Here is a 24,679-nt window from a genome sequence, read left to right on the forward strand (position 1 = left end):
CAGCCCACTTCTAATTGCTAGATTGTTCCATATTTGGGGGATGACTAAGTCAGAATATTCTTGTTTAAATGTGACTTTCCTTTTTGAGAGAGAGTTCAGGAGAAACAGAATACAACCACACACAGTAGCCCACACCTGGAGTCAGATCCTTTAAGGTGTGAGCACCTTTTGAGTTCAACTATTCAGAAATTCTTTTGATTAAGAAAGAACAATTCATTTGTATTAATTCATTCATTTGCTACTTCCTGAAGGTATGTCAAAGGACTTATTGCTGGACTAGGCAATATTTAGCAAAGTATTTGGTTCATAAGTATGCAGAAGTCAAATAGATATCTACACTAGAATCAGAGGTTCCCTAAAATCAGTAGATAGCCCACCTGGACCAAAAATCACATACAGAACTATTTTAAAAATCAGAATAATAGACCCGTGAGTATATGGAAATATGGTATATGATAACATGGCATATCAAAATGGTAGCATTTTAAAACAGTGGAAAAAAGGTAGACTATTCTCTAACTGGAGAAAAATGAGTGAGGGACAACGTTTACCCCTACCTCAAACCATACACATTCATAATTTCAAGATGAATGAAAGATTAAAATATATTAATCAAAGCATATCAGATTATTTCAGATTATCTTTATAATAATGTTGGGGAAGTCCTTCTTAACAGAATCCAAAACTCAAGTGTCCCATATATATGGTTACTTGATTGATGACAGAGGTACATTAGAGAAGGATGATATTCTCAAGAGGACAGTGGAGAAAGAATGGTCTTTTCAGTAAATGGTGCTGGGTCAGTTGGATCTCCATTTGGAAAAAAGGTAATATTGACCCTACTGCACACTGCACATTTAAAAAATTCCAGGTAGATCATAGAGCTACATGTGAAAGTTAAAACAATGAAATTTTAGAGTTAACATAGATGAGTATCTTTATTCCCTTGGGGCCAGAAAAGATTTCTTAAATAGGCCACAAAAGTCAATAACCATTAAAAAAAAAGATTGATAAATTGAACTACATTATAATTCAGAATTTACATTCATCAAAACATACTATTAAGAGAATGAAAACACAGAGTGGGAGAAGATATTTAGAATGTGTGTATTCCACAGAAAACCCATTTCTAGAATGTATAAAGAATGCCTACAAATCCTAATATTAAAAAGGACAAAAGAATTTTCAAAATGGAGAGAGACTGGAATAGGTACTTCTTTTGAAGATATCCATGTGGTCAATAAACAAGAAAAAGTGTTCAACCTCATCAGTTCATTAGGGGGGTTCATGTTAATACCAAATGAGATAATACCCACGTGTCCACCAATATGGCTAAGATTAATAAGACTGGCAATAACCACATGTTGGGAGGAAACCCTCATACATTGCTAGGGAGAGTGTAAAATAATTTTGAAAATCAGATGGGCAGTATCTGTTAAAACTAATACCCAGAAATTCTACTCCTAGGTAAACATCTAACAGAAATGGGTACAACTGTGTAGCAAAAGATATGTACTATAATGTTCATAACAGCACTTGACGGGATGAGCACTGGGTGTTATTCTATATGTTGGCAAATTGAACACCAATAAAAAATAAATTTATAAAATTAAAAAAATATAGCAATATTCATAGTAGCCCAAACCTGAAAACTCAAATGCCCATCAAGAATAGAATGAATAAGTACTTTGAGGATTATTCCTATAATGCAACATCCCATAAGAATGAAAATGAATGAAATAATGCTATGTGGAACAATAAAGATGGATCTTACAACCAGAATGTTGAGCAAAAGGAGCTAGATACAAAAGAATATGTATTTGTACGATTCTGTATACAGGAGGTTGAAAAACAGGCAAAACTAACATGGCATTAAAGGTGAGTGATAAGGAAGTTCTATGCAGGGTGAAAGCCAGAAAGAAGTTGCCAACTTCAGGAATTCTCAGAAAATGCCCTCGAAGGTGGGTATAAACCTTCCCCATGGTTTGTCAAGCTCACGGCCTACCAGAGACTTCTTGAATGAAGTCATTAAAGGCCATAGTGGTCACTTTCAGGGAGGAGGGTATGGAAGTTAATGGAAACGGGTAGGCAAGGGGCTTCTGGGGTATTAGTAATGTTCTATCTCTTAATCTTGTGGTTACATGAGGAGACTCTGTACAATTCATTGACCTATTCACCTGTAATTAGTGCTCGTCTCAGTATATATGTTATATTTCAACATAAAGGCTTATTAAAAAGAATCCACATGTACTAATGTGGGAAGATGTTCACAAGACATTAAGTTTAAGAAAAAAAAGCAAACTATCAGGAAATGTGATCCAGCATTTATCAAACATTTCCTCAGAAGAATCTGACTCAAGTCTGGGAACCTCTGGACTAGACCCAAAGTCTTTTCCAACTCCAGATTCTGCAATTCATTGAATCATCAAACTAAATATTTGGAGGGTCTGCATTGGTCAGTGCACCACACTCAGCACACGGCCCTACAAAAATGAAACTGACAGGAATCGTGGATCGTGGCTCTTTAGGATAAGAGATCACAAATCTAGATAACTCTGGAACTCTATTTCAAGGCAGAAAATGATTAGCTGCAGGAAGCAGAGACAGGTAGAGAAAGGAAAATGGGGGAACTGATTGGGTTGAAAACCTGGCTGAAAAATATTGCAGGGGCTGTATAAGTCTCTGAATCCTTAGCTTCTACAGATCTGCCCCCTGAGTATCCAGAGAGCCAGTTCCAATCATTTGCCTCCACTTCAACTGCCCAGGTGAGCTGTAGGCTTGACAAACCATGGGGAAGGTTTGGGTGCAATTCTAATTCGTGAAGTTGGCAACTTTCTTCTTTCTGGTTTTCACCCTACGTAGAACCTCTTTATCACTCCCCGTCACCATCTCATCAAGCTTTCTTTTGCCACGGACCAGGGAAGACCAGGTTGTTTTCACTCACTCGTGCCCTGGTCAACTTTTCCTCTTTAAAGTTTGGTACATCACTCTTCAGTATAAAAGACTTCAATGTGAAGACCTTTTTGCAACTAGCCACGTCCTCCCTGCCTCTTCCCTATCCTTCCCTCCTCCCCTACTGAATGTGCAACACAAGTCTAGGCTCCGCTGTATATTTAACCTGTTCTTGGAGATGTCTGTTTCTAAATCCCTCTCACCTTCTGCTTGGTCATGTCTAAGAGTCCCACAGAATATCTGTCACAGTTGAGGAAGGCCCGGACTGTGTACAGGGCCTTGTGGAACTGCCTCTCGATGTCCGTAAGCTCTTCAAAGACTTTGCTCCCAGACCACAGCAGTATCTTAACAAAGCACAAAAACATAGTCAAAGTTTTTGAGACACAAAGCAGTGGTTCACAATAACCCCAAGACAGAGACAGGATAATTATCCCCATTTTACAGATGGAGAAACTGAAGTCCAGAGAGCTGAAATATTGGATCCAACTCTTTCCATTTCTTTTGTTTCACAGATTGTTTGATAAGAATAATAATAACAAATATTGATTGAACACAAGTGTTCTACATGCATTATCTCATTTACTATTGATAATAATAATAATAATAATAAGCTTCATTTTTCAAATGGGAGAGACTGAAGCTTAGACAGGGGAAGTGGTCGTAGGGTCTTAGGGCTGGTAAATGGCTTAATAGCTTAATCTAAGTTGCCTGACTTGAAAACTGTGCATATAATAATTCTGGGATACAGCTTTAGTGTCCACCCTACTAACACTAGGGATGTTGGGCAGACACTCTAGGATGGTTCCCAGGCACTTTTATCACCACAGCCTTTCCAGCCTGACCACATCAATGCTTCAGTAAAAAGACATGGTCAGTCCATTCCCTTGAACCAAGCCCCTTACCTGGCCACGCCGAGTCTCGCAATTGTGTAGGTAACTCAGGTGGTATACCTTCATGATTAGGTTTGCAAAATTGAGGTACTTGAGAAGAATCTGGAAATCAAACAGCACAAGGGGAAATAGGTGAGAAGAAGAAATTCCTCCTCTGGCCACTTCTACCTTCAGCAAATATTTGAATACTTTAAAGGCATCAGAGGCAATTTGAGCAGATGGATCATGGAATGCTGACTCATAAAATGTTGCATTGTTAGAATGTAAAACTCATAGAATGTAGAATGTCAATGTTCACAGGATGTATTAATAAAAAATCAGTATTATTTATTGAGTTTGCAGTCCCTGTGATAAGTCATTTAGGTATGTTATCTTATCTGATCATCACAAGTACCCCAAGAGATGGATGTAAAACTAGGCCCATTTTACAGATAAGAAAACTGAGGTTTAGGGGTGCCTGGCTGGCTCAGTTGGTAGAGTACCTGACTCTTGAGCTCAGCGTCCTGAGTTCAAGCCCCATGTTGGGAGTGGAAACTACTTAAAGGAAAAACAAAAACAAAAACAAACAAAAAAACCCCTGAGGTTTAAAGAAATTAAGTAACTTGCCCAAGTCAAACAGCTAGGTATTTGCAGAGCCAGGACAATTATCTCTACTCCTAGCTCCGGACCCCAACATCCTAACCATTACCCTGTCCTGCCTCCCTCAGAAAGCATCAGATTAACCCCCTTATCTTACAGATGGGGAAACCAGGGCCAGGTCAAGTAACAAGGCTCAGAGAACTTCACAAATTGGGAGAATGTGCTAGCGTGGCCACCCCAGCAGTTTCTGAAGCATTCTTACCTCTTCATCTCTCTTGGTGAAGTGGGGCTCGTCCACTTTATTCACAGCCATGATTACTGCCACTACGTCCTTCCCATTCATTATGGGGGAAGCCAAGATGTTCTTGGTCTGGTACTCAGTGAGAGTGTCCACAAAGTCACAGAAATGCTCATCCTGAAGGAAGACAGAGACAGGCATGGGTGGCTAGAGGAAGAGCAAAGATAGTAAACCAGCCCAGAGCCCCATGTGCCCATGGTAGGAGGTGGGAGGAAGGGTATCACTATTATCTTGTTGACAAGAGAGTTAAGATATTTCCATATACTTCTTTCAGCAAGAGTAAAGCCATCAGGGGTGATTTCTGCCCAGGAAGCCTTCAACTTCCAGTAGGAGAAAGTCTGAGATACAACTTACTAAGGACTGTGAAGGGGATATGATCAAAGCCCTGTGGAAACCTGAGAATGGGGAGACTGATTTTGCCTGGGAAGTAAGGGCTAGAGAAGGTTCTCTTGAGTGGATGGCAGTTAGCCAAAATAGAAACTTGAGTGAGAAAAGACGTTAGTGAGTATAATAATCACCACTGCTAGCAGGTATCACGTGTGGTGCTTTATGTGCATCAACTCACTTTAATCCTATGAGATGGGGGCTGCTAGTAGCCCATTCTCTACAAAGGGAAACTGAGACTCAAGCAGGTTAACATGACATACTTTGTGTGTGTGTGTGTGTGTGTGTGTGTGTGTGTGTGTGTGTGTGACTCCAGAACCTGCCCTCAGCTCTGCTGTCTTTAAGGGAAGCCTCAGTGAGGTTAGACCTGCATTTTGGTCATCGAACAAAAGAATTTGGTACTGGGGCATCTGGGTGGCCCAGTCACTTAAGTTCTGCTTCGGCTCAAGTCATAATCCCAGGGTCCTGGGATCAGCCCTGCATCAGGCTTCCTGCTCAGCCAGGAGCCTGCTTCTCCCTCTCCCTCTGCAGCTTGCTCTGCTCCTTCCCCTGCTTGTGCTCTCTCTCCCTCTTTCTCTCTCTCTCTGTCAAATAAATAAATAAAATCTTAAAAAAAAAAAAAAAGAATTTGGCACTTCCAGCTTGTTGAGCAATTCTAGCACAGCACGGTCTGTCCAATGGGTATCCCTATTCTGCAGATCTTCATGGAAGCCCCATTGTATGGCAGGCCTTGTGGTGAGTGTTCAGGCCAGCTCACAGTCAAATCAATAATAGTAATACAGGACACAGGGTTTGGCTCAAAGCTGTGAGAGTACAGAGGAGTACACATCCCGACTCCCCCCACCCCTAAAGCAGCCTGGGAGGCCAGCACAGGGCAGTGGTCAGAAAGAAGAGACAGAGCATGAGTTGTCTTAAATCCAAAAGAATCCACCTTTCAGTTTCTTGGTAGCACTATGAATTTTCCCGACCATAGGCCTTGCTTGGTACACAAGCCAGCCCAGATATGCACAGTTCATGCTGTTCTGAGAAAGGACGTGTATTTCATAGAGCTGATTCACATAGCTTTTCTAGGATTGGGTGTGCAGAACCTTTCCCACAATTGAGAAATTCAGAGCGTAATGCTCTGCATCTTTGGCTTTCTTCCAGTTGGAGTGGGATTAGACAGGCAACAGCCATGTTGTCAGTGAAGATGTCTCAAACCAGGTTAAGAGTACAGTAATTAAGAGACACCTGTAGGGCTCTGCTTGAATTAGCATCAGAAGATTAAGCAAAATCTCTAAAGAGGCATTAGCCATGAAGGGTTTTCCATGTCTTTCTCTAAGGACACTGATAAATCCCTAAACACAGGCCTGGGTGAGGCATGCTCAGATTCATTTCACGAAGTCAGCTCAGTCTTGCAATATTCACTTCTATCAAGGAAAGCAACACTTGGGCCTTACCTACATCTGAAACAGATGTTACTAAGCCACCAGAACCCTCTTTCCCACTGAGAATTCCAGAACTCTCTCACAAATAACACAGCTGCCGACTGACTGGTGTTTGCACAATCATTGCCACCCTTGTATTTTCAGCATAGAAAGTGCTCTACACAATCATGTCACAGAACCTCAGATTATCAGAAGCAGAGGGGGCCTTAGCAGCCATTTAGCTCAAACTGTTTATTTTAAGGTCTGGGAATCAGATGCCCAGCTTAGGGAAAACCCAGAGTCATTCACTCATTCAGTTAGCATTCGTGGAGTACGTTTATGCTGGACACTGATCTAGACTCTGAGGTTACAGCAGCAAACAAGGGAGTGAACAACGCTGAGGGCTGATGTTTCAGGGGAGCCAGGTGGATGGAACTCATTCCAAGCAGGGAGCACAGAGAATGCAAAGGCCAGGAGAGGGCAGTGAGTTGACCCATCTGAGAAACAGAAAGACCAGCATAGCTGAAGCACAGCGAGGGAGAGGCAGAGTGGAGGGCTAGGAAGTCTGACAGGTGGTCAGAGGCCCCATGAGGCTGAGCCTTGGAGGCCACTGTAGAGTTTAAATTCTATTCCAATGCAGCACAAGATGGCTTCTCATTCCTGGAAACCCCAATTCCTCTTTTCAAACCTTCATGGGGCCAAGCTCCATTGTGTCCCATGGTGAGATCTTGTTTATGGAGCAATAGTGATGTATGCAGCCCCAAGCCTGACGACTTAATCTATTATCTCATTAAGTCACACATCAGCGCTGTCACATAGAACCATCACATAGACAGTTCCCTTGCTGGTAAGCGGGACAGCCATTCATTCACTGGTTTATGTACTGATACACTGATTGACTCATTCATTCATTCATTCATTCATTCATTCATTCATACTTGCTGAGCATAGGCTCTGTGAGAAGTATTGGATATGCCAAGACCAATAAGAAAGAAGAGGTTGTCCTCACTGGGTTCTTCCAGGATACTCGGAACATCATGCAAAACTTGAACCCACAGTTCAAACCATAACATGAAGGATGTCCTCACAGGATGAGTGACGGGGAGAGAGGGACTTGTTCTCTTGGGCTTCGGGGGGTCAATTTGTACATTATCAGTAGTTTGAAGATTCTCTGAGCCTTGGTTTGCCCTTTGGTAAAATCAGAGTGTTGGAGTGGGTCCTCCTTGAGGTTTTTTCCTAGTCTAGAATGCTGGGTTCTGGGTCCCCCATGCAAGGAAGGACAATAGCTGTGAGAGTCTCTGGAAAGGTGCTCTCAGGTTCAGTCTTGAGAAATGGGAATGTCCTGTGTTGGAAAAACTCCCTATTCTCCTTTCGTCTCACACTAGGAACACACTCACACCACTCTGACACCAGATATGTAGGTGTCTCTCCCACACCGACCAGTTATCTGACTCCAGCTGACTGTCCAACAATTCAGTTCAGTTCTGACCCCATCTATCTGGAGTCAGCATCTCACCCCACAGGTTGAGTTCAATCCCATAAGACTGCCCCCATTGGCATTTCACATCCCAATTGTAAGTCCCAGTTTGTCACCTATGCTTCTGACTGGTTGGGTATAGCAGGGGGTCCCAAGACCCCCTCCTTGGGTTTGATAATTTGCCAGAACAGCTCATGGAATGCAGGGAAATACTTACGTTTACAGGTTTATTGTATGATAAAGGACAGAATAAAAGAATAGATAAGCTTTCATATAAAGAGATATATAAGGTGAGATCCAGAAGGCTCTTGAGAGCAGGCGCTTCTGTCCCCTAGAGTTGAGGTGTGCCACCCTCCTGGCACATGCATGTGTTCACCAACCCAGAAACTCTCTGATGTTTCAGATTTTTATGGAGGCTTTATCACACCTGCATGATTGATTATTAGCTCCATTTCCAGCCCATCCCCTTGTTGTCAGAGAATGGGGAGGTGGGCTGAGGGTTCCAAGTTTCTAATCATGACTTGATCTTTCTGGTGACTGGCTTCATCCAGGAGCCCAAAAGTCAACTCATTAGAACAAAAAAACCATCTAACATATTGGAAATTCTAAGGAATTTAGAAGCTCTGTGTCAGATGCTCCTATTACTCAGGAAATGATAAGAGTCTCAGGAGCTCTGTGTCAGGAACCAGGACAAAGACCAAATAAATACTTCTTTTTATAAATCTCAATACCATAGCCAACTGGGCAAGGACCATCATTTATTAATTCACACAATAATTTGTAATGAGTACCCACTCTGTTCCAGGCCCTGGACTAGGATCTGGGGACCAGTGGTGAATAAACCAGACAGGAATAGGCAGGCCTTGTGGGCTTTCCTAAGGAGAAAGGATGAAGAATAAAACACACAAATATTGAAGGGCTAGCAGGGTTGCCAGATTTAACAAATAAACACAAGATGTCTAGTTAAATTTGAATTTCAAGTAAATACTTTTTAAACTGCAAGTATATCCTAAATATTGCATGGGACATACTTATACTGAAATATTGTTGTTTATCTAAAATTCAAATTTTACTGAGAATCCCATATTTCATCTGGCAACCCTAATGGCAAGTCTTCCTGAAGAGATCCCAAGTTTAAGCAGGAATTTGCTAGGATGTGGGGAGTTATATTACAACCCTGGGGAGATTCTTCATTCATCATTTCACATTTCAAAAATCCAGTGATTGTAACCATGCCCCAAGTTTTTTGAGGGTGCTGAAGGCTATCACTTTTTTATGTTGCAGGATCAACCCAGACCTGAGTCTATACCATCTTCCTTCTCCTCCACCTAGCCTCCAGTCACTCTCCAGAGTCCCGAACAGAGCAAGATTTCTCTAGAAGGGAACAAACACAGGCAAATAGTAGGTACCAAGGCTTACTATCCTGGATGAACTTCACCCTCAGGCCTGAGTCACCAACCAGGGAGACTGACCCCCACTTGAAAGCTTCCAGGTAAGTGCAGACATTACTTCCAGAGTGAACTTTGGGCTTGAGCAGGAAATATTGGGTGATCCCTTAGCACAGGGGCTCAGCAAACTCTTGCACTAGGGTACATTAGCATCAGAGCACCAGCCTAAATGCTCAGTCCTTCAACACCAGAATCTACAGAAACTGTCAGCACCTCTCTTCTGTTTTTCCCACTGAAAGCTCTAGAAGGGCAGGACTGGATTCTTCTCCAAATCCCACCACAGACCCAGTACAGTATCCATCCCTTAGAATAGATCCTTAGCAACAACAACAAAATAATAATAATAATAATAATAATAACAACAACAAGGAGCAGGAGCTGCCAATAGGAGCCACTACAATGTGCCAAGAACTTTGCTAGATGAGAAATATTTCTCTCCTTTGATCCTACAACAACACTGTACAGTAGGTATTCTCACCCCATTTTATAAATTAGGAAGTGAGCCTAGACGGCTCAACAATATGCCAAGGCACTGGTCTAAGAAAGTTACAGCGTCATGATTCACACCCAAATGTGACCTCAAGGCTTAACCTCTTAATTCTCTGCCATATGAATTGAAATGACCACTGGTAAACAGCACCTAGTTCAATGCCCTCATTTTACAGATAAGGAAGAAGGATAGAATAGCAGAGCAGTGGAAAATGTGGGCACAAGGCCAGAGTGCCTGGGTTCAAATACCTGCTCCACCACTTTCTGTCAGAGAGGCTCTGGGCAAGTTATTAACCTTTCTGGGTTTTTGCTTCACCATATGTGAAACAGGGATAATCAGTTATGTCATAAGACTGTGGCGGTCCATGTTGGCTACAATTCAAGTCCAGAGAGAGTTGAAGGGACAATAGATTCCAGTCCCATTGAAAGCCTCCTGGAGGCAGAACCATCCCCCCCCACCCTTGGATGTCCAAGGGGAAATAAGGGACAGATGAACCCCATGGAAGATCCAGCCCAGTGTATTTCAAAGAAAACTATCTCCCATGGAGGTTGAAGTCTGTGCTTTTTATCTTGCCAAGGAACCCAAGTCCAAAAGATAACCTATTTGAATTCCTGGATTTGTGGATGTGAAGTCCTGGCTCTGCCCTAACTCGTTGGTCACTTTGGACAAGTCCCTTCTCAAGCTCTCCTGACTCTAGACCCCTCAGCCATTAAATAAGGCAGTTGGATGAGATAATCTCTGAAGCTTCCTCTCTCCCCTCTTAACCTTATGACCCCTAATATGAAATAAGGCCAGAGGTAAGGTGAGCAAAGTCACAAAATGTCCAGGCTGCATCTTGGAAATTCCTAAACACAGGCTCCTGGTTTGGTCAGTGCTGCTCACCAGGTTTGGGCCCTGCTATCACAGAGCAAACATTTTGGGCACAACAGGAGTTAAAGGAATTAAGTATAATTACTTGATGGTACATTTTTTAATGCCAAGTGTTTACTGAGCCTCTTCTTTGTGCCAGACATTTGTTGGGATAAAGTGGAGAATAAGACAGGCATGGTCCCTGGCCCCCAGGCTTATTATAATAAATGATTTTAGGAAGGAAACTGTAACAGAGGGGTCTGGGAGGGCCTCCTGGAAGAAGTGACCTTTAAGTTGAGATCCAAAGGATAAGTAGGAGTTGGGCCAGGGGTAGAGAGCCATGTGGAGAGCTGTATGAAGTGCTTTGTCCTGGTGATCAAAGAGGTCTTTATCAGAGCTGCCAGCAGAATCCCACAGAACACTAGACTCAGAAACAAAAGTCAAGTGCTTAACCAAGTGGCACTGTTAACATTTCCAGTAATGAGACAGACATCCATCATACGTCTCCTAACGAAATGCACAAAGATAACCACAATATCACCTCTACAATACTCCTGAGAGAAACATACAACCTGAATCTAATCATGAAGACACAGCCAAAGCCCAAATTGAAGGGCATTTCCTGTACCCTTCAAAAACATCAGCATTGTGGAAAACAAGACAGACCAAGGAACTGTTTCAGATTTGAGAGGACCAAAGAGATAGTGCTATCTGGGGGTAACTGAGGCAACTGGCAAAAACTGAATCTGGACTATTTATTTGAAAATAGTAGTGCATCAATGCTACATTTCCTGAATTTGATCACTGCACTGCAGAGACGGTAAAAAAAAATGTCCTTGTTTTGGAAATACGCAGCATGTTGTCTGCTATGGACTCCCAAATGGGTCAGAAAAATGGAGCGATAAAGCAAATGTGGCAAGGAATGAACTTGGATGAAAGACATATAGTTGTCTGTACTATTTTTTAAGCTCTTCTGTTAGGTTTGGATTTTTTTTTCCAAATAAAATTGTATAAATAAATAAATTAAGAGAAGCACCAAACTTTCACCATCCCAGTATTGATGGCCAGCAGCTCTCTCCCCTCACTTGAACCCGCCCAGGACCCCAGGGAATAATGCCTCCCTGCACCCCTTCTCATTGGGGAAGAGGGTACCTCTTCTGTGTTGACGACGTTGGCGATCTTTTTAGAGTGCGCAACGTGACCCACCACACCCATGTCCAGGGGGAACACAATCTCTGAGTCGGGCGCCACCAGGCATTCCTCAAGGACAGCATCCTTGTGGACATTGAAGAGCCGGGTGGCTAGCTCTGCGATGCCATTTCGGACCCTGTACATGAACAGGCTCATGCGATCTGCCTGAAGGAGGAAGCACAGCTTCTTCATGACATTGAAGATGCATCTCTCGGCCTGCAAATTCTCCTGGAAGTCTCGCAGGAGGTCAAAGATGATTTCACTCTCCTCCACACTGCTCAGCGAGTGGTAGTTGCTGAAGTCCACCGCTGCCTCCTTGGCCCCCAGCATGTCTGAGATGACCTTGGCCCGGTAGCGGAGGTTGTAGTACTGTTTGGCAAAGGTAATATTCGAGTCCAGGAACTTCTCCACCTGCTCTGCCGTCACCTCACCCATGACTGGAATCCCGCTGGCTACTTCCCAGGAGAGCCTAAAACTGGCCTGCCCAGGGAAGGTCTATAGTTGGGGGCAAGACAGAGTCAGGAGGTGTTTTGTTCCCACCTGGGCTTCTGTGGGATGTGGCCACTACGGCTGTAGAGGTGAGGCACAGAGCTCGGGCTCAGGAGATTAAATTATTAATATTTCCTGAGAACAAGGATTATGAGGATCAAGAGGGTTCCAGATGCTGCCAGGCCCCAGACGGGAGAAGGTGAGTGTTTCCTTTTCACCTTGGCCTAACAGCTGAGAAGGGATTTCTAGACAGAGCAGGAGGTGGGCAAAACAAAAACCAGGGGCAGCCTGGGTGGCTCAGTGGTTTAGTGCCGCCTTCAGCCCAGGGCCTGATCCTGGGGATCCGGGATCAAGTCCCACATTAGGCTCCCTGCATGGGGCCTGCTTCTCCCTCTGCCTGTGTCTCTGCTTCTCTCTCTCTCTCTTTGTGTGTCTCTCATGAATAAGTAAATAAAATCTTAAAACAAAAACCAAAAAAAAAAAAAAAAACCCCAAAAAACCACCCCAAGGCAGAGGGCAGCACAGGACCAACTGCTACTACCAGAGGTGTGTTTTCTCTGCCCTGCAGGGTGTTTTCTTCAGTGTTTGACACAGAAGCCTACCTATGCTGTTGAGATTCGTTCAGCTTCTTCTGGAGAATTGGAAGACCTAACGACCCTGGGCCTGCTTTCTACTGGAATGGCCAGAGCCGAGAGGAACTGCCCACCCAGCCCTCAGCCACCCTGGCCATCACCACTACCCTTCTGTGCCCCCTTTCCCAGGGCCCCCGCAGTCCAGCTTCACTGCGCTGGCTCGCCAATCCTTCTGCTTCCCTGTGTTCGGTGCAGCTCTGGCACCTAACGGGCCCGATTTCAGAATCTGCATCAAAGCCTTTCCCAGCTTTAGATTTCAACGACCCTTTAACTGTAGAATATGAGGTGCCCTCATAAAAATAACGCCATTCATACTTTTTCTTTCATTACAAAACACATGTTCACTGTAGAAAATATGCAAAGATCATTAAAGTCCCCCATAATCTTGCTACTCAGAGGTAACCTCTAGTGAGCATTTTCGTTTCTGTCCTTTCTGTAGAGGCTTACCTTTAAAAGCTATTTCCCTTGACTGCACCTCCCCCCCACCCCCACCCCCACCCCCTATCTTTCTCTTGATACTTTAAAGTGGTTTTTCTGGATACGATCTGTACCTTTTGGGATTGTCAGTCAGAAATGCACACGAGAGTCTAAATGCTATCGGCTCTTTTTGAATCTTGAAAACACCAGAATCTTCATTGAAGTACCCTCCAGGACAATAGGGGAGGAGGAGAACATTTTCTTTCTGTACTTTTGTTTCCATGAATATACATGTGAGAGCCTGGTGTCTCTGTCTTGTAAACACTGTGGAATGCAGGCTAATAGACTTTTTTTAAAAAGTTTATTTATTTATTTATTTATTTATTTATTTATTTATTTATTCATGAGAGACAGCGAGAGAGGGAGAGAGAGAGAGGGAGAGAGAGAGAGAGGCAGAGACAGACTGAGGGAGAAGCAGGCTCCATGCAGGGAGCCTGATGTGGGACTCGATCCCGGATCACACCCTGGGCCAAAGGCAGAGACACTCAACTGCTGAGCCACTCAGGCATCGCAAGACCAATAGACTCTTGCTGTCACTCTGAACTTTGCAAATGAACTTTAATGGAGAGTAGATTACTTCCTTTATTGTAGTGTGTAGTAAATTCTTAGAGTATTGTGCCCATTTAGCCCTGTGTACACAGGTGACCGCTTAGTCTGGCAGGCCACTCAGCAACCTGAATTTCTGCAAACATTCCCACCATAAATAACCTGAGCCCTCTGCCTGCAATGCTCTTCCACAGCTCTGCATACAAGCTCCTTCTCAACCTCCAGGTCTCTGCTCAAGTTAGTCATTTCTAGTGATCTTATTCCAAGTACAGCCCTCCTCAGGTTCTTTCTCTTACATCACACTATTTATCTCTTCTATTTAATTTATTACTGTTAGAAATTATCTTGTTTGTGTTTCATTTCTTTGCCAATTGATTCTCTTCATATCTATACTGTGAGTTCTACCAGGTGGGGACCTGCCAGGGCTGATTCCCTAGGCCTTGCAATGCTGCCTGGCACATTCTTGATGCTAAGTAAAAAATTGTTTTATTTTTATTTTATTTTATTTTTTAAAAAGATTTTATTTATTTATTCATGAGAGACACAAAAAGAGAGAGAGAGGCAGAGACACAGGCAGAGAGAGAAGGAGGCTCCATGCAGGGAGCCTGACTTGGGACTCCCCAGGTCTCCAGGATCACGCCTGGGGCTGCAGGCAGTGCTAAGCTGCTAAGCCACCTGGGCTGCCCCCAAAATTGTTTTTTTTTTTTAAGGTTTTATTTATTTATTCTTGAGAGACAGAGAGAGAGAGAGAGAGAGAGAGAGAGAGAGAGAGAGGCAGAGACACAGGCAGAGGGAGAAGCAGGCTCCATGCAGGGAGCCCAACGTGGGACTCGATCCCAGGTCTCTAGGATTACTCTGTAGGCCCAAGGCGATGCTAAACCGCTGAGCCACCAGGGCTGTCCCCCAAAATTGTTTTAATTGTAAGTCTGGAATGGTTAATTTTAGATGCCAACTTGACGGGGTAAGGGCTATCCAGATAGCTGGTAAAACATAATTCTCAGTGTGTCTAGGAGGATGTTTTTACAAGAGATTGGCACTTGAATCAGTAAGCTAAGTAGATCTCTCTCACCAGTACAGGTGGGCATCACCCAATCAGTAGAAGGCCTGACTAGAACAGAAGGTGGAGGAAGGGAGAATGTGCCCTCTGCCTGAACTGGGACATCTATCTTCTACTGCCCATGGATATTAGCACCCCTGGTTCTCAGATTCAGACTAGGACTTCCACCTTTGATCCTTGGTTCTCAGGCCTTTGGACACAGACTGAATTATACCAATGGCTTTCCTGGTTCTCCAGTTTGCAGATAGCAGATTGTGGGACTTCTCCATAACCACGTGAGCCAATTCTCTAGAGAAACCTGACTCATACAAAATAAAAATTCCTGTATATTCTTGAGTATGATTTGGAAAAGACAAGAAGACACAAAGGAAAAATACTGAAATTAAACATAATTCCAGATATTACCATTGCAATATTTGTTGGATATTTTTAAATATATGGAATATATATACTCTTTTGGAAGATATTAAAATATGTATTTTAAAGATTTAGGCATAAAAGTAAAAAATATATACATTGTGTCAATCTTGACACTTTCAACATTTTGGGCCTAGTAACTCTTTGCTCTAGAGACTGTCTTACATATTGTAGGATGTTTAGCAGCCCTGGCCTCCACCTACTAGACACCTACTAGTCACCTGACCTCCATCTACTAGACTAGAATTCTTCAAATTGTGACAGCAACCAAAAATAAATCCAGACATTTCTGAATGTCCTCTAGAGTCATAATCACCTCTGTTGAGAACCACTACTTTACAGTTAGACATTTAAGTTGTTTATAATTTTCATGTATTATAAACAATGCTGTAATGAACATCATTATATTTTTTAGTAAAAAACAAAAAAGAAAAAGCAAACAAACAAGAAAAACCTAGAAGGGAGATCCAGCTTATAGCTCTCTAAGCGTTTAGATAAAGAATGCTACTTTTGCTCTCCAAGGCTATACCAGAGTATATGAGACTGTTCTTAGCCCCACCTCTCCCATCAGAAAGTAAGCGATTTTTTTTTAAGATATATTTATTTATTCATGAGAGACACAGAGAGAGAAAGAGAGAGAGAGAGAGTGGCAGAGACATAGGCAGAGGGAGAAGCAGTCTCCTTGCAGGGAGCCCAATGTGGGACTCAATCCCGGATCTTGGGATCACTACCTGAGCCAAAGGCAGGCACCCAACCACTGAGCCACCCAGGTGTCCCAGCAATTTTTCTTAATCTCAGCATTAACAGAAATCCAGAATGTGGCTCCAAAACTCTTTCTGCTTTGTTTTTCACAATTTCTCTGTAAACACTATAAGCTCCACCCTACTGTTTTTCATTCTGGTTTTTGCACCTTCATACCTGCCGTGCCTCCTGTTTGTCCAGTTCAAATGCCATTCCCTCCATGGATTCTTTGATGCCTCAATTAGACTCTTTTTCTATTTGGAACCCCTAAGCTATTGGTTTCCTTCCATTCCAATAGGAGTTTCTTCATTCTAGGTTGTATTACTTCTGCTCATCTGTCCTCTCACCAAACTCAAGCTCTTTGAAGATAGGAGTAAAACTTTACCTTTTCTTAAAATCTCCAAAAAAGCCCAGCCCAAGTATTTTATCATAATATACCAACGGGTTATATTGGGTTAGTTGCAACTGGCTTAGGAAGCAACTGTTTTTAAAAAAAATTTTTAAAATAAAATATTTTAATTTTTTTAAAAAAAATTTTAATATATCATATTAAATTATTATATTATTATCATAATATACCAACGGGTTATATTGGGTTAGTTGCAACTGGCTTAGGAAGCAACTGTTTTTTAAAAAAATTTTTAAAATAAAATATTTTAATTTAAAAAAATTTTTTTTTTAAATTTTTTAAAAAAAATATTTAAATTCAATTTGCCAACATATAGTGTAATACACAGTGTTCATCCCATCAAGTCCCCTCCTTAATGTCCATCAGGGAAGCAACAGTTTTGTAAGAAATCTACTTTTACCTCATTTTTCAATATGCCAGAATGAGGAAATCGAGCCTGTTGAAAAACTTCAGTTCTAATCGTTGGGTAGGTACATATAAGCAGATGTTTGCAGCAGGTGACCTCCTAACTTGCTTGCCAAATGGTCCTGATTTCAGGTATCAGCAGAAGGAAATCTGAAACTTCTTTTATTGGGAGCAGGGACTACTAGTAGGGTTAGGAAAGATTTTTTTCTGTAGTAGTCTAGTCTTGAAAAAGAAACCATACTACTAGAAAGAAGAAAACAAGACTGTAGGCCCAACAATGCCACTGATTCATTCTGTGACTTTGAAAAAGTCTTGTCTTCCTTGAAGGTTTTGTTGATTTCCCAGTTCACAGAAACATCTAATAATGTGTCTCAAACACATCTGGATCCATGACTCCAGATGGGCTCAGAGGGATGACTGACCAGAAACAGCTGACTTGTCCATCCCTGACCATAAGCCTTGCTAAAGGATTCTTTTGAAAGACTACCTAGAACCATTTATTTAGAATGATCTCTATTCCAAGATCCATGTTTCATGGGTGAAAAAAGTGAAAAGTTTTGAAAAGTTAGATGACTCAAATCATAGGTGACTTAAAAATTTTTTAAATTGAGAACTGATTCACATAACATAAAATCCACCATTTTAAATTGTACAATTCATCATTTTTGTTTTTTTGTTTAGTATATTTGTTATGATATGCCACCAATGATCTACTTTCTCATCCCCTGGTGACCACTAATCTATTTTCTCTCTTTAATGGTTTGCCTCTTCTGGACATTTTATAGAAATGGAATTATTCAATATGTGGCCCTTTGTGTCTGACTACTTTCACATAGCGTAATGTTTTCAAGGTTCAACCATGTTACATGTATCAGAACTCCATTCCTCTTTATGACTGAATAATGTTCCACTGTATAGATATACCACATTTTGTTTATCCATTTATTTGTTGATGGACATTTGGTTATTTCACTTTGTGGCTGTTATGAACATCCACGCACAAGTCTTTATATGGAGATAAGTCTTAAGTTTTATTGGGTATATACCCAGGCTGTGTAATTGCTGGGTCCATGGGTGATTTTATGACTCTGAATTTGAAGGTAAAAGGAGGGAATAAGGAAAGAAATAGGACATAGCAAGGAACCAACTGGGTCAAGAAGACGCATTTGTGGAAAGGTGTTTTGTGAGACACTTTTTTTTGGAAAGAATAGGACTCTGAAATTTGGGATCAATTTGAATGGGAATGATCAGCATATTAGTTCCACAAATTCTAGTGCTGGGTGAAAGTTCTCCATGGGCTCCCCACCATTTATCCCTCTTATAAATAGCAATAGTGAAGGAACCAGAGATATTCAGTTGGGAGGAAGCTCTGAAAGGATGTTGGGGATGGAGAGTGTGCCAGTTTGTTCAGAGAGGATCCAGGGAGGAGGACAGAGGAATAGGTTATTATAAGAAGGCAATACCCAGAGTGTGTAGGAGGTAGAGCTCAGGAGTCAGATCTGAGACTGACCCTGGGCCTGTCACTTACTATTTCTGTAAATTATTGAGTTTCTCCTGGACCTCATTTTGCTTTTCTCTAAAATTAGAATGCTTTTCCATGACTGTAGTGGAGATTGAGATAATTTATAGTATAATGCCCAGCTATGTGTTACCCAGTGCATATTAAGGTGAACTCTATGAAATCATCCCATTTGACTATTTTTGTCCTACACAAACAACAATTTATATACGGTTCAATTAAAAAGTAGTTATCCTATTGTCATTAATTATCACAACTTTCAAAGACGAACTGGATTAACTTGAAGATAGTGTGCTCCTTGTCTTTGAAGGTATACAAGCTGAGGACTTGGCAAAGAGGTTTCAAACACCAGCATTAGAAAGATGAGTCTGGGGCTAGGAAGTCAGTAAGGAAGCTGTCTCAATCTTCCCAGAGGAAAAGAACAGATCTAGGATGGAGGTTGAGAGAGTGCAGAGAAGTGAGTGGGCATAGAAGCAAGAGGAAGGCTGTTGAAGACATCCTGGCTGACTGGGAAAGAGAAACATAAGAAAGAATGGGGTAGGCCTGGGTAATTTGTGTGTTATTGGATCCCTATAGGAAACTTGGCACTGTGTGGCCCCCTTCAGAACATTTCACTGGTGTCCAATGTTGACTTGGTCTCCATTTCTTGGTTGAAGGCCTTTCCTCTCCAGGCTTGCCAAACCCCATGTCCTTGTGAGGCCACAAAAGAGAAGGCCATTCTCTGGCTACATCCATAGAACTGCTGAAAGAAATAGTTTGGTTGGTCTCCACCCTCGTTTATACTTAGCTTGGCTCACTTCCATGTTTCACGTGTTCATACCCTTGACCTACAGTTGTTATCATTTCCTAATTGTCCAGTCATCTGTTGACTTAGTAACTTTATTCAACTCCTTGGGTTACCTGTTGGTTGATCCTTGCTATTCGGCTAGTCCATGATGTTCTCCTTGTTTGACTTTCAGGGTCTTATATGGGTCAGTGGATGCATCTAGTAGAAGTTTGTCCTAAGTGCATTTTAACCTTCTGTTCATTTTCCCAAAGGTCAGATTCTGAAAGGAATCTGTAACTCAAAAATAGTTAGGAACTCTAGGGAATCCTGAAAAGACAAGTAAAATTAGGTCCTAAATACCTATCCTGTGACCATAGCAGTAGAAAGGCAACAAATAGGAGAGTACACCTGGGCTTTGGATCCAGAGTGGTTTGGTTTGAATCCTCTTCCTATATCATTCACAAACTTTGACATTTGGCAGATTACTTAATCTCTAGTCCCAGTTTTCTCATGTGCAGATTGTGGATAACAATACTTATAGCGCTGTTGTGAGGATTGGAGGCAGTGTATCTATTGAACTTGGTTGATGGCCAGTTCTCAATAAATGTAACCTTTAATAATGATAATATAGTGGAATATGAGGCAGTGGTATTTGTAGAAAACAGAAGTAATGCAAATATATCTATTTTCCTATTCTTTTCTAAGCAAAAATTCTTATTATTTTTCTCTTTATATACATCTTGTTGTAGAAAATTGAGGAAATACAGCCAAATAAAAAGAACAGAATGGTTACCACCCAGAGAAACATTTTGATGTACATCCTTTATCTAATCATATAAATATGTTCATAATGTAACTGTGACTATGTAATCTTGTATTTTATTTGTTTAATAACATATGCAAACATCTTTCTGTGCCATTAAATATTCTTCTTTAATGGCCTCATAGACTTCTGTTGGGTGGCTGAATCATAACTTGTCTAATGTACTTCTAGCTGTTGGTTATTTAGGCTCTTTCTAATTTTTTGGTATTCTCAATGAATATTTTTGTGGTGAAATCTTTGCATACTTGCCTGGTTATCTTTTTACCTTGTTATTTAAAAACTTGACCTGAAAGACAGAACAACTTCATTACTAATCTTTGAAGATTTTCCTTGGCTATCCCAAAATACGAAAGTTTAAGTAAAAGTTTAAGTAAAGAAGTAGTGGGAAAGTCAATATTTTAATGCAAAGATCATGTTCTATTTTGAATGACCGTCTCCCATAGCACCTGGCACATACCTGTGAAGGAACAAATCTGGAACTCTGGGGCTTGTGATTGCTGGGACAAGTCAAATAACAGATTACTTTCTGTACCTAAATATTTGTAGGAAAAGTGAATTATGCTTTTTTACCCTGGTTAAGAGTCACATGTCTTTTCTTTCTCCAGATTAAATGTTCTCTGTTCCAAGCCCCCATCCCACAGTGCTGGCAAGATATTAATCTGGATAATTATTATGACTGCTGCCCACCCAGGTTCATGTGAAAGTCTGTCAGTCTAACTCAGGGCAGCCAGGGAACAGCCCTCTGGCCTTCCGTTCACCCTGATACCATAAATGTGCCCCTATTTCAGTTTGGTATGGCCCCTGAAAGGCCCACAATTCTCCTCTTCCCAGGGGCTCAAAGGTCCTCCAGCCTCCCAGGGCAACCCATGTGGGAGGATTTCCTGCCTGCCCAGGGTAGAGAAAGGTCTAGATCCTTGCCACTCAAGTGTCCTACAAGGCCAAGCCCACATCAACCTTAAGGAGGCTTTCAAAAATCTCCTTTCCCCCAATGACTTGGCTCTCCATTCTTTCTTGTCTGGGACAGTTCAGCACAATTTCCCTCAAAGGTCCAAAGAGGGAGGGGATCTCTTCTTGAGCCTGAGAATGGTTACTTCCTGTCCCGCTGCACAGTGGCCCTGAGAGGTAAGTGATCAAAAGACCAAGCCCCTTCTAAGGAGTGGGGATAGGGAGCAGAAGGAAAACATCCATAATAGTTCAAAGCACCCTTTGTAATATTAAAAGAATGGAAACAACATAAATGTCCCTCAATGCTTAAATAAATGACAGTATACCCAAACATTGGAATACTATTCAGCTGCTGTGACCAAAGATAGCCATAATATTTCCCATCCCAGGGATGCCTGGGTGGCTCAGTGGTTGAGTGTCTGCTTTTGGCTCAGGGCATGATCCTGGGGTCCGGGATCAAGTCCCACATCGGGCTCCTTGTGGGGAGCCTGCTTCTCCCTCTGCCTATGTCTCTGCCTCTCTCTGTGCATGTCTCTCATGAATAAATAAAATCTTAAAAAAAATATTTCCCATCCCACATCCTTCTTATAATGTGACTTTGACACCTCTCCCATGGAGATTTGGGGTCTACTGCCCTACCCTTGAAATTAGTTAGGCTTGCTTGCTCTTTCCTTCCTTCCTTCCTTCCTTCCTTCCTTCCTTCCTTCCTTCCTTCCTTCCTTCCTTCCTTCCTTCTTTCCTTCCTTCCTCCTTTTCTTCTTTTCTTTCCCTCTTTCTTTTTCTTTCTTTCTTTCTTTCTTTCTTTCTTTCTTTCTTTCTTTCTTTCTTTCTTTCTTTCTTTCTTTCTTTCGGCTCCATGCCTACAGAAAGCATGGAGCCCAATGTAGGGCTTGAACTCAAGACCCTGAGATCAAGATCTGAGCTTAACCAACTGAACCACATAGTCAGCACCCCTTGGTCAGGCTTTTATGATTTTCAACCTACTTAGTGCAATAGAAGTGAAGCTATGAGCCTTTCAAGGCTGGATTGTAAAAGGCTTATCCAGTGTCCTCTTTGGTGGAACACTGGCTCTAGAAGCCTTCAGCTGTCATTTAAACAGAGACTTCTCTGAGACTGCCATAGTGTGAGGAAGCCCAAACTGGCCCACAAAGAGCCACAAGGAGAGGCCCAGACAGCCTTCAGCTTGATCCCTATGCCCTGTCCCCAACCTGGCCACTTTCTGACTATAGGTCTATGAGACACCACCCAGTCAAGCTCTTAGCAAATTCCTGACCCACAGAAACTGCAAATTAGCAAAATGATGAGCCACTAAAAGTTTTGGAGTGATTCGTTATTCAGCAGTAGATAGCCAGAAAGCAGCTCTTTATGCACTGATATGGAACAGTCTTCAATGTATAATATTAATTTTTTAAAAGTGTAAAATAGTGTATATTGTCCCTTTTATTTAAAAAGAAAGTTTTGTATATGCATAGATCACTGGTTTGCCAATCCTGTGTTGGCATTAGAATCTCCTGGGGTTTTTAAAAATATATCAATGCCTGAGCTCAGGCATTCTACTTGAATTCGATCATAATATCTGGGAATGGGACCCAAACATTGTTATCTTTTAAAAGTTCTCTAAGAGAGGGACACCTGGCTGACCCAGTGGTTGAGCGTCTGCCTTTGGTTCAGGTTGTGATCCTGGGGTCCTGGGGTCCTGGGATCTAGTCCCACATCACGCTTCCCACAGGGAGCCTGCCTGCTTCTCCCTCTGCCTATTTCTCTGCCTCTTTCCATGTTTCTCATGAATAAATAAATATAATCTTAAAAATAAAAAAGTTATCCAGGAGATTCTGATGTATAGCCAGGACTGAGAACTGCTGGTATAGAATAACCGGAAGCTAACACAGGAAACCGGTGCTGTGTTTGACTCCAGAAGGAACAATGGGGTAAGAATGGATAGTGTGGGAGACTTACTTTTCATCCTAAACTCTTTGATCTATTGAATTTATTTACTTATACATGTTACCCAATTTCAAGAACAATCACATTTTTAAAAAAAGTAAAATTAACCCATAGCAGTGAAAATAAATCAGAATAGCAAATCGGGAATAGCCTATTCAGTAATGGGAGTCAGTCTGGGGCCCACTATAGCAAGGCTTCGAGCAAGTGACCTGTCCTACCTGGGAAGTGTGACTGGTCAGAAAGTGCTGCAGAGGTAAATCCTGACATGGCCTCTCACCTGAAATGACTTACTTGTTGACCCACAACACCCTCAGTTTAGTTACACTTTGGAAAGCAGTTTAGGACAGAGTAATGGCTATAATACGTGACCCTCCAGCTGCCAGCACCTCTGTGAACCCTGAGACCAACAGGAGGAAAATATCCAGGCTTACATGGGAGGGGTAAACAGATGTGGGTTCTGGCTGGCTGGGGCAGCTGACCTCCTGTTATTGAGGAAAAGCAGAATAGCAGGGATTTGGTAATCTGTTTTGCCTCTTAGATTCCTGTAGGGACCTAAGCATTGACGAGGATAAGGTAGGAATGGCAGAGCAAAGTCCACTTCCAGGGGCCCTGAGCATGTGTGTGAAGGGAGGCACAGAGGCCCACCGCATTAAGTTGCAGTTGGAGATGCTGAACTGGGAAGGAGAGAGGCACCAATGACTTGCCTAAACTTCCTCTCTAGCACCTTCCCCTTGCATTAGGTCATAGCACCTGTTCTTGTGTCTTGGCATCTGGCAGTTCCAAAATCCATCTCTATCCCACCTCAAAATCGACTACTTACCAGTTGTGTGACCTCTTAAATAACTTAATATTCGGACCATCAGTTTCCTCATCCATAATGTGGATTAAAAAGTATGGAATAAGAGAAAGAAAACCATAGCCATTATTAAATTATTAAATAGACGCCAGTTTTTTATTGGTGTCTATTACATGCAAGGATGCAAGGTGGATTCTTACATTTGACCAAAATAGTGGGTGTGGTGGTTAAAAGTGGGCTTTGCAGTCAGATGTAACTGAGTTAAAATCATATCTATGTCACTTATTAGCTGGGACCTTGGGCAAGTCACCTAACACCTCTGAGTCTCATTTCCTCACTTACAGGACCTCCTCGAAAGTGGCTATAAGGATTAAATAAAATAAATGGAAAGAGTTTTGTGCATCCAGAAATATACATCCAGAAATCAGCATCTGTTGCCATTGTATGTTTTGTAGCCTACAGGGAGTCGGCAAAGTACTTTACATTCATTGTTTTACTTGACCCTCTCCAGGACTTGGAAGGAGGGGTACATGAGGTGTGAGTTGGCAGGCCGGGAGCAATCAACTAACTATATTGGAGACATGAGAACACTCATCATGCCTATTGACTTAACTCTGGTTACAAGGGACAGCAAGAGGAGTAGAATCCAGGTGTTCTGATTCCCAATTAGGCTTGTGACTTCTGGGAGCTCTGGATCTGATGGTTGATGGAAACATGAGGATCATCTCTAGACAAGAAATGGAGTTCCT

At 42.1% G+C, this 24,679-nt stretch overlaps 1 protein-coding gene across 2 annotated transcripts in view; it reads right to left on the reverse strand.

The window, feature by feature from the left end:
• The window catches only part of PDE6A (phosphodiesterase 6A), a 73,933-nt gene that overhangs the window by 47,435 nt on the left and 1,819 nt on the right, over positions 1–24,679 (reverse strand). The window contains exons 1-4 of one of the 2 annotated variants that reach the window (XM_041749548.1): positions 11,926–12,399; positions 4,684–4,836; positions 3,855–3,944; positions 3,156–3,296 (exon numbers count right to left, since the gene is read on the reverse strand). In XM_041749548.1, the coding sequence (XP_041605482.1) occupies positions 3,156–3,296; positions 3,855–3,944; positions 4,684–4,836; positions 11,926–12,399 (858 nt within the window). Of the gene's footprint in view, positions 1–3,155; positions 3,297–3,854; positions 3,945–4,683; positions 4,837–11,925; positions 12,400–24,679 lie in introns of those variants that run through there. The other variant, XM_041749549.1, reaches the window with a different exon arrangement.

Source organism: Vulpes lagopus, chromosome 3, assembly GCF_018345385.1.
Source record: "Vulpes lagopus strain Blue_001 chromosome 3, ASM1834538v1, whole genome shotgun sequence".
Classification (NCBI taxonomy): domain Eukaryota; kingdom Metazoa; phylum Chordata; class Mammalia; order Carnivora; family Canidae; genus Vulpes; species Vulpes lagopus.